At 46.3% G+C, this 9,698-nt stretch overlaps 1 protein-coding gene across 1 annotated transcript; it reads right to left on the reverse strand.

Moving 5' to 3' along the window:
• Nucleotides 1–226: 226 nt before the first annotated feature.
• On the reverse strand, nt 227–8,503 carry GCM2 (glial cells missing transcription factor 2). The gene is made up of 5 exons (XM_077769967.1): nt 8,414–8,503; nt 3,459–3,711; nt 3,222–3,334; nt 2,715–2,840; nt 227–1,165 (listed from the first exon to the last, which is right to left on the reverse strand). Exons 1-5 carry the CDS (start codon nt 8,501–8,503, stop codon nt 227–229), a joined length of 1,521 nt encoding a protein of 506 aa, XP_077626093.1.
• Between the last annotated feature and the right edge of the window lie 1,195 nt (nt 8,504–9,698).

The raw sequence follows: 9,698 nt of genomic DNA on the forward strand, positions 1-9,698 counted from the left end.
AGTCACATCAGACCGAACGCCAGGTAGAGTGATAGGTTTTCAAATGCTGTGCAGAATTTCCCTATACTATCTAAACACTCCCAACCCATAATTTTCTCAACTGATCAGCATTTTTATCATTATCTATGTCTACTAGATCAATCTCCCAACTCAATAAGAGATAGTTCCTCTCCCACATCTCCTGCCTGCGTGGACACCAACATTATGTTGTGCCCAGGATTGTGGTTCAAAAATCCTCATTGTCACAGCCAAAGAATGGACTAACCCCATCAGAATAACTAATTGCGGACCCCAACCTCGGTGGACACACATCCCAAGTCTCTGCTCCGTCTGTCCTGGAGGGAGCCGACTCGTGAGGAAAAGCCAAAGTGGGTCTCAGAGCTCTGCAATCACCTGGAATTTTCAAAGGCAGCAGCCCTGCGGGAGAGGCTTCCCTGGCCACTGTGGTTGGCAAGTCCATGCCTTCCGGATAGATGGACACGGGGATGTTTTCAGAAGCATAGTTACACCCTGAAAGGCTCTTAACTTCCGGCACGTTGTCACAGTACTTCGGAGCGGGGGGCTGATAGGCCTGATAGGACACTTTGGTGGTGGTGGTGATCACCGTCTGTAGTGCGGGAGCACCTGCCGGGGGAGTCGTGAGGTACCTGCAGGGAAGCTCTGTGTTATAACAGGGGTGAGTGGCGACAGCCTGGAACTGTCCATGGTCAGTCCTCTCCGCAAAACCAGGTTTTCCAAGAGCTGATTTCCAGCCATGCTGTTTACCCGCGAAATCGAAGCTCCTCTCAAAGCTGCTGTATGAGTTGATGCTATATTGCAGTGCATTTAGATGGACCCAGTCCTTGTCATTTGGGATACTGCTGGGATTTTTATAAAGGGTGGGATGTGCGCTTGGATTTGTGTAACTAGAACCTGCCAATTCATAGCTGCAAGGTGCCCTGGGCAAATAGATTCTTGGGTTTGGATATTTCTGAAAGGGTGGCATTATGTCTGCTTGAAAGGCGGCGAGGTCACAGGTAGCTTTGTAAGCATCCGAGTTGGGGAAGGAAAAGCAAGGCTGCCCTGGAATAGGGAAGCCGGTGTCAGTAATTATATCAAACTCTTCTGGATCTTCCAAGGAAGACATGTTGTTGAAATGTCCACTGTTGTCTTGATTCTCCCCAGGCTAAAAAAAAATGATATAAATTGTTACTTGTAAATAAAAATGTAAATTACATAGGCAAACGCATCTGTAACAGTAGCCAACCAACCGAATAAGAACAGATTCCAGGGGCACCTGGATGGCTCAGTTGGTTAAGCCTCTGACTTCAGCTCAGGTCATGATCTCACAGTTTGTGAGTTCGAGCCCCGTATTGGGCTCTCGGCTGTCAGCACAAAGACTGCTTCAGAACCTCTGTCCCTTTCTCTCTCTGCCCCTCACCTGCTCTCTCTTGCCCTCTCTCTCAAAAATAAAAATAAAACCATTAAAAAAAAACACTTCCAATTAGTGGGTTCTGTGTCGTGAGCACGGTACTGCTTGGGTATGCGATTTGGGCACATGGTCCAAGGACTGTAGAACTTAAGCTTACTGCTGAATGAAGAGGGTTCATGGGTAGTCAGGAAGGGTGGGTCTGACTGGTAGATGGTCCTGTGTTTCCTCATCCTAGGTTTATAATAGCAGAGACACAGAAGCCTGACACAGACCCGGGTTCAAATCCTGACTCTGTCCCTCATCAGTTGATCAAGTTACTTAACCTCTCTGAGCCTCAGATTCCTATTTTAACAAAAAGAAAGAATTAAGACTGTTGAAAAAGAAAAAATAAAGTTAGCACAATTGATCTGGTTTCTCTGAGCATAAATAGAAACTAATGTTTAGCCTACCAGAGCCTCTTACCCTTACATTGCAAGTGCTGAGAACTGTAGGTAACTCTAATTGGACAAATAAAAGTTAGTACAGGAAAGATAAGTTCGAAGAATAAATAAAATCGGCAAAATTGCAAAAAAATGGGGCTCAAAAATAATAACCTCCTCTTTAGGCTTTTGTTACCATTTTGTGTGCAAAAGCTCTTAGACATATGTGCCTGGTACATAGAAACTGCTCAATCATCAGTTTCTCTTATCCCCAGACTAACACTGCCGGCTTGGTGTGCTTTGGTTGAAAAGCCAGAGTGGATCAAGTTGCCCCAAGAAATTTTATCTGTTCTATGTAAATAATGCCAAGGATCCTACCCTCTCAAGGATGCACTGTTAACTCACTGTTGGTATGCACATATTTCTCTCTTTATTAAAAATGGATAACTGCCCTTGCATCAGAATGTCAGCACACATCTTCACATCATCATTGAGAGTAGAGATGGTTTGCTTTTGTTTTTTAAAAAGAAGAAATTAGAATCCCTATCCAAAAAGGGGTGCCTGGGTGGCTCCGTTGGTTAAGCATCCAACTTCGGCTCTGGTCATGAACTCACACTTTGTGAGTTCAAGCCCCCCATCAGGCTCTGCACTGACAGTGTGGAGCCTGCTTGGGATCCTCTCGCTCTCACTCTCTCAAAATAAATAATGAGTAAACTTTAAAAAAATCTATCTAAAATGTTGATTCAATGACATTTTGTTGGAGATATAATTTTCACATAAAATCAAACCTTTCTAAATAATGAAGTTCATATTTTACATAATTGTCAATGCATTTTGTGATAATAATGAACACAGGCCACAGCATAATGTCAGCTCCCCATTACCTCTGGTTCTCGAATTCTCTTTTTCTGGGGTTGGTAAAAAGAGGCCATTTGTCTCTTGATGGTACTTCTTCTAGCTTCTGTCTCTGATTTGCTCTCTGGTCTTGGGTGATCGTGAACTCCCTTGGCCTGCATTAATAAGGAAATAAACCATACATTTGTTCTTTGGAAACTTGCTACGTCTGTCAAAAATTGAATACGCCTTTCCGAAGATCTCAAGTTGTTGTTCTTTTTTTTCACAACGACAGAGGAAAAAAAATTAGTGAACAGCATCAAGAACAGAAATCTTAAAAGGTTACCTGGCAATCCTTTCACCATCCTAAGTCAGCTATAACTATAACTTGGTTTAGAGCCCTTACAGAGCACACCCAAGGTGAGCTCATTCGTAGGGGCACCGAATTCTGACCACAAGGCTGCATTTGGATTAGTTCAGAGATCCTAAGGCACATGGCAGGCGGGCTGGTCCCTACAATCCACCACAAACTGTAACATTCCCCTCCCCTCACCTACTTGAAAAAATATCGCGTTGCCATCTAGCCGCCAGAAGTTGGTTACGGGGTACCCGCTGTGCCCTCGACAGGGGATCAACTCCAATGCAGAATGGCAGTTGGGACACACTTTCTCTGCAAAGCAGAGGGAGACAAAGATCAGGAACAACTGGAGCTCAGCCTCTTTCGAAGGAGGAAAGGGCACACCTGTGGGGGGGCGGGGAGGGAAGAGAAGTCAAGGCCACAAGGCCCTCCTCACTCTGTTGCTTCAGCCGTGCCTTGTCGCAGATGGCGGGCCGCAGCTGCAGGCGGGAGCCGTCGGGCAGGGCGCAGCCCCGGGCGCACACTACCACGCCCAGGCACGACTTCTTGAGGATGTGACCATTGTGGTTGTTGGTGTTGCGCATGGCCCAGCCGCTCAGGTGGCGCTGGGCCTTCTTCTCGTCGCTGCGGTAGATGAAGCGCACGTAGCCGTCAGGCCACTCGCAGAAATGGTCGAAGTGGGCCGGTTCCTGGAAAGGGAAGGGAAGGACGGTGGGGTTGATCTGGCCAGCACCTCACACGGCACACTTTTAATTTGTCCTGAGCACATTAGAGTGAAAACAGGTCCCTTTTCATTCCCGGGATGTCATAAAACGCAGAAACTGTACTGTCACAAAATGTCACCTGCCGTTCTGTTTGCTGATTATCCTCTGAATGGTGTCCATGTACTAGTTCATCTAGCCTTTCAGAACTCACACGGACAATAGGTACTTTTATTGTTCCCATTTATTCCAATAGTACATGGAGACCAGAGAGGTTAATTGCTGTGCCCAAGGTCACAGTAAGACCTGGCTCTCAGATTTGACCCCTAACAGTTTGATTGCAGAGCCTCTTTGCCTGACCATAATGGTATACATACCACTTCCGGTTATCTTTAAATGTTAAATTAAAAATGAAGACATTTTGGGGCACCTGGGTGGCTCAGTAGGTTAAGTGTCCAACTTCAGCTCAGGTTATGACCTTGTGGTTTGGAGTTCTAGCCCTGGGCCGGGCTCTGTGCTCACAGCTCAGATCCTGGAGACTGCTTCTGATTCTGTGTCTCCGTCTCTCTCTCTGCCCCTCCTCTGCTCTCTCTCTCAAAAATAAATAAACATTAGAAAAAAATTTTTTAATGAAAACATTTTTCAAAGTAAGCATCAAAGTGCCAGGGGAAAAAGTAACTGGAATGCTCTATCACTGAAATGCAATTCAGTCTGTAAATATCTCTACTTTGATCCAGTGCTTTTTCTTTGAAAGCTCTTGCCTTTACCCCATACCTGTCAGTCACATCGGTAGTGATACCCGGAACAACACTAGAGAGACAACAGCAGCTCTTCTTATTCCTCCCAACTTTGCTCTCCACGTTTATAGGGACACTGTGATGGAGGTCCTAGTCATCAAGGTAAAGCTCAGGGTGGAGCCTGCTGGAGGGTTGGGCCTCTCCCCAGGGCAATGTGGATTGTCACTCTCCTCAACAAAGAGCCCCATGGCTGAAATAATAAATTATATCTAAAATACTGAGCACTCGAGGGCACCTGGGTGGCTCCATTGGTTGAGCATCTGACTTCCGCTCAGGTCATGATCTCACTGTTCGTGGGTTCAAGCCCTGCATCGGGCTCTGGGCTGACAGCTCGAAGCTTGTAGCCTGTGTCTTGGATTCTGTTTCTCCCTCTCTCTCTGACCCTCACCCACTTGTGCTCAGTCTCTCTCTCTCAAAAATAAATAAGCATTAAAAATTAAAAAAAAAACTGAACACCAAGCGAAATAGGTTAAGTCCATGATTTCACTCACATGTGGAATTTAAGAAACAAAACAGATGAACATAGGGGAAGGGAAGAAAACATAAGAGAAAAACAGAGGTGGGGGAAGCACAAGAGACTCTTAAATACAGAGAATAAACTGAGGGTTGCTGGAGGGGAGGTTGGTGGGGAGATGGGCTAAGTGGGTGATGGGCATTAAGGAGGGCACTTGCTGGGATGAGCATTGGGTGTTATATGGAAGTGATGAATCATTAAATTCTATTCCTAAAATCATAAAACAATAAATGAACAAAATTCTGAGCGCTGCTTCAATAGTCATGGTTGGTGGTCTTTGTCCATGATATGTGTTATCTATACTCCAATGTCTTTCTTGTGTAGAAGTTTAATATAAAATTGCCCTTTACTAAGCACTTAATATTTACCAGGTGCTATCTAGGGTAGGAGTCAGCACACTTGGAGTCCTTGGCCAAATCCCCTCTTGTCACTTGTTTTGGTACACAACTCGCAAGCTAAGAATGATTTTTATATTTTTTAATGGCTGGGGGAAAATCCAAAGATTTATATTTTGTGACACACGAAAATTATAGAAAATTCAGGGGTACACGGGTAGCTCAGTCGGTTAAGTGTCAGACTCTTGATTTTGGCTCAGGCCATGATCACACAGTGGTGAGATGGAGCCCTGCATCGAGCTCTGCACTGGGCATGGAGTCTGCTTGAGATTCTTTCTCTCCCCATTCCTCTCTACCCCACCCTGTCTTGCTCAAACTCTTCCTCTCTCTCTCTGTCTCCCTCTCTCTCTTTCTTCCTCCTCCCCCCTCCAGAAAAGAGAAATTTATATAAAATTCAAAATTAAGATCCATAAAGAAAGCGGTCTGGGACATGGCCATGCAAATTTGTCTACATATTGTCTATGACTGTTTTTTTGTATATGGCAGAACTGGGCATTTGGCATGGAGACAGTATGGCCTGCAAAGCTACATTACGAAGTATCTATGATCCTCACAACAGCCTTCCATGATGGGCATCCATACCCTTATTTTGTAGATAAGGAAGCGGAAGTTAGAGAGATAACCTTCTATGGTGGCATAACTGGTATTTAAACAGATCTATGGTGGCCAGACCCCACTGGCTTTACCGGTATGATAGAGGCTTGGAAGAGGATTATCATAGTATTAAGTCATTTGCACCTTCTCTCTTCCCCCCCAATCCAAAGAAATTAGATCTAACATTTGCAAAGCAAAACCTATTCTCAGTCCGACAATTCTGACTTGGATGCATCGTTAGTAGTATACATTCTAACAGTGATAGGTAAATACACATTTTTGGTTCCAAAACCACAGGGATATTGTCGAAATCTTTGTTATGACTAATAGGCATCATTTATCTTTTCTCAGAAATATTGTAATTGAAATAAATTAATACATTGACTTAAGGTAAGTCCCAAATGAAATATATAATGATGTACTATCAACTCTAATATCTAAATGCTAATATCTTTATTTTTAAAGTGAACATTTCAATCTAAGGATCTTAGTAAAATAGACAATAGACTCTCTTCTTTCCAGAAGAGAGTATGCCATTAGCGTCCCCCTATAGGGGGACTTTCATGAGAGAATCATGCCTCCCATGTCTCATACCAGCTACCAAAGCAGTAGTGACACTGAAAATGAAGCCACAGAGGTCATATTTGAAAATCAAAACAAGAGTAGAGGACTCCAGGATTGAGCTGCATTTGTTCTAATGTGTCAGCACACATGCACATGCAGACGAGCATGCACACACCGACCATGACAGGAAATCTGGGTGATAGTTTAAGATTGTTATCTAGTTCCACCACTTGATGACAGGTCATCTTAGCCTGAAACTAAGGCAAATTTGGGAACTATCTCAAGGTCATACAGCCAGTGTAGCTCTTTCCCCTTCAGTTAGCCTTTCACCCTTCAGAGCAAGGGTGGGATCCTGTTTTTCCACTTCTATTTCCCAGTGCACCTGCCCTTTTAAGAGATTACGCTCACTCCTTGCTTAAGAACCAGGCTCCCAAAGGAAAAATAATTCACATTTGCATCGGAAGTCTAGAAAATGCTTGAAAGAGGAGCCATCTTTCCACTATTTGAAAGTGGCTTTTTTCAAGATTCGATTATTTTCCCTATGAAAATTTTCTGGATGGAAGTCAGTGAGAACGAGGTGTCTTTGCTATGCTGTGGTCCACTTTCACACAAATGGTACTGGGTAACTGTAAAGTAGCAGGCTTTAAACTGAATTACTACAGGTGGCTCAGGCAGTTAAGCATCTAACTTTGGCTCAGGTCATGACCTCGTGGTTCATGAGTTCAACCCCATGTAGAGCTCTGGGCTGACAGCTGGGAGCCTGGAGCCTGCTTTGGATTCTGTGTCTCCCTCTCTCTCTGCCCCTACCCTGCTCGCACTCTGTCTCCCTCTCTCTCTTTCTCTCAAAAATAAACATTAAAAAAACTGAATTACTACACATATATACATCGAAAAAAGCGCTCATCTCTTTGAGAGGCTACTTGACTTTGCTATCATTTGCTATCATTGCTATCCATCTGAATACCAATATGGCACATCATAGATGTTGAATAAACACCATGTCTCTTACCCCTATGCCACAACATCGCTAGAAGTCCACCATTGCAAATACTTGGAGCCACTCCTCTTTCCTTCTACCTAAGCCCAGGGCTTCAAAGGCATTTCCTCAGTTTTTGCCCCAAGCCAGTATGACCAAGAATAACTGCCCAGCTCATTTCCTGGACTTGGCCCTAAACTACATTGTTCCATCAAAACAAAACAAAATAGAACAAATTCACCCTAACAGGAGGTGATTTCCTTGTCATTAGAGCAGTAAGCTCAGAAGTGACATCCAAAATCTGGATTCCAGAGGCTCTCTGTGCCTATGATCTTGTTAGCATGACCACCCAGGCAGCCCCTGGCGGCTGCATAAATGACTCAAGTCATGCTATTTGTTTAAGATGCGGGTGGCCCCGATTGATAGTCTTGATAGTCGCATCTTACAGTTTTGCTACGTGAGAGGCAGTGGTATCCACATTGGCTGAGATTCTCTGTTACCCTTCTCATGAATTTCAAAGAATGGATCAAGAAAGAATCACCTGATTTCTATCTGGGATGAAGGAAAGTGAGACGGGCATCCTGCTCTCGCCAGATGACTGGGAACTTGGGGCCTGACAGTTGCAGGGCTGTCGGTGTGTTTCAGCCAAGCGCAAGGAAAGAGCTGGGAGAAGGCGTATCACTAAACGCATCTCTGCTGTTTGTGGGTCCCTCTAACCATTGAGGACTTTCCAGGGATGTGGCAGTGGAAGGAGAAGGTCTCTCCTGAGTCTCTGCAAGAACTTGAACACCACCAGCCCTTTCTTGGATGGCCCAGAGCCACACGCGCGCCCACAGCCGGGTTCACGTACCTGAGGCATCTGTGGATCGTTGATGTCCCAACTGAGCTTCATTCCGTAGGAGCACACACAGTCTTCCTTCTGCCCTGCTTCGGCCAGCATCTGCCCCACCTCGCCTGCGCTCGCCGCCAATGATCCTGAAAAACAGAAGAAGAAAATCTAGAGATGGGTGATGTTTTCCTCTTAACAAATGTATTGGATAGAGGAGACAGAGACAGAGAGAGAGAATTTATTTAGAAATCCAGAAGTGGTGAAGACGGGTTAAAGAGCCCTGTTCTCAGCCGCGGTGCTGAAGGGTCTCCACTCGGTCCGCAGCGTGGGCTCCTGACAGCCGCCCGCGCGTTTATAAAGACACACCTCCCCCTGCACCGCCTTTCCTCGCTCGTCGTCAGCTCGCGCCCTCCTGGCATCTGCAAGGCCAGTCACCCCTCCCGGACAGAACTGGGAACGGAGGGGGAGGTGGCCCCGAGCCCTCGGGAACGTAAAGCCAAGATGTCAAGGTGCGAGACTGGCGGTGGGAAGTTGGAATGTCTCTTTGAAGTTGAAATCTTTTTATTTATTTATTTTTTTGGTCTCCTAACCTCGCCTCGCCTCTGCCATTTCGGATTGGGTTTCGATGCAAGGTTTTGAGATAGACGCTTTCCCGGCAAGTCCCCCTGAGAACCAGTACGCAATTCCTAGGCACCGTATTTAGGATCCTTGCTGTCGGGTAACTGCGCCCGCGCCTGCCAGCCTTTGGCCCGCGCGCGCTCTCTGGCTCTCTACTCTTGCGGTTGGGAGTGTCTGGGAGTCAGTGCTCGTTTGGGGGGTGGGGGGTTGGGGGGTAGTGGTGTGACGGCCGAAGGAATGCCAAAGGTCCCCGTGAGCTCGCGGGCCTGGGTGTCCTTATGCTCTGGAGGGGCTGCGTAGGGACGTCGCCCAGTGGGTGAAGAGGCCCGGAAAGTGTACCCGGAGAACGTTAGGGGAAGATGAGCCACAGGTTGCTGGTCGGGGAGGGAGGTGGTGCTCTCTGCAGGCCCTGGGAGCTTAAGCTCCTGCAGGACATTTATTAGCTCCNGTCTTTATTGGTAGCGTGGAACTCCCCCCACTGCATCTGGGGACGTTTTCTGGAGAATGCAGAAGCCGGGTGGCGCGGCACAGGATGCTGCGGAGTCCCCAGCACCGAGACAGGTCTCCCTCATCTGTTCTTCCGCCTCTTCAGGGTGAGTCCGGTACCTGGAGGCACCCCGCAAAAGAAATCGGTTGAAATGACTAAATTCGCTCTTTGGCCACCCTGGGCGGCGAGATAAGGGTTTCT

The sequence above is a fragment of the Crocuta crocuta genome, unplaced genomic scaffold (assembly GCF_008692635.1).
Source record: "Crocuta crocuta isolate KB4526 unplaced genomic scaffold, BGI_CrCroc_1.0 scaffold24, whole genome shotgun sequence".
Classification (NCBI taxonomy): Eukaryota; Metazoa; Chordata; class Mammalia; order Carnivora; family Hyaenidae; genus Crocuta; species Crocuta crocuta.

Excerpts from the sequence above, each read along its gene's own strand:
- GCM2 (XM_077769967.1), bottom strand. The coding sequence starts at position 8,503 with ATGCTGGCCGAAGCAGGGCAGAAGGAAGACTGTGTGTGCTCCTACGGA. Across the intron at positions 3,335-3,458 it reads GGCACGGCTGAAGCAACAGA|AGAAAGTGTGTCCCAACTGC; the intron begins GTGAGGAGGGCC and ends TCTGCTTTGCAG. Across the intron at positions 2,841-3,221 it reads GCAACGCGATATTTTTTCAA|GCCAAGGGAGTTCACGATCA; the intron begins GTAGGTGAGGGG and ends TTATTAATGCAG.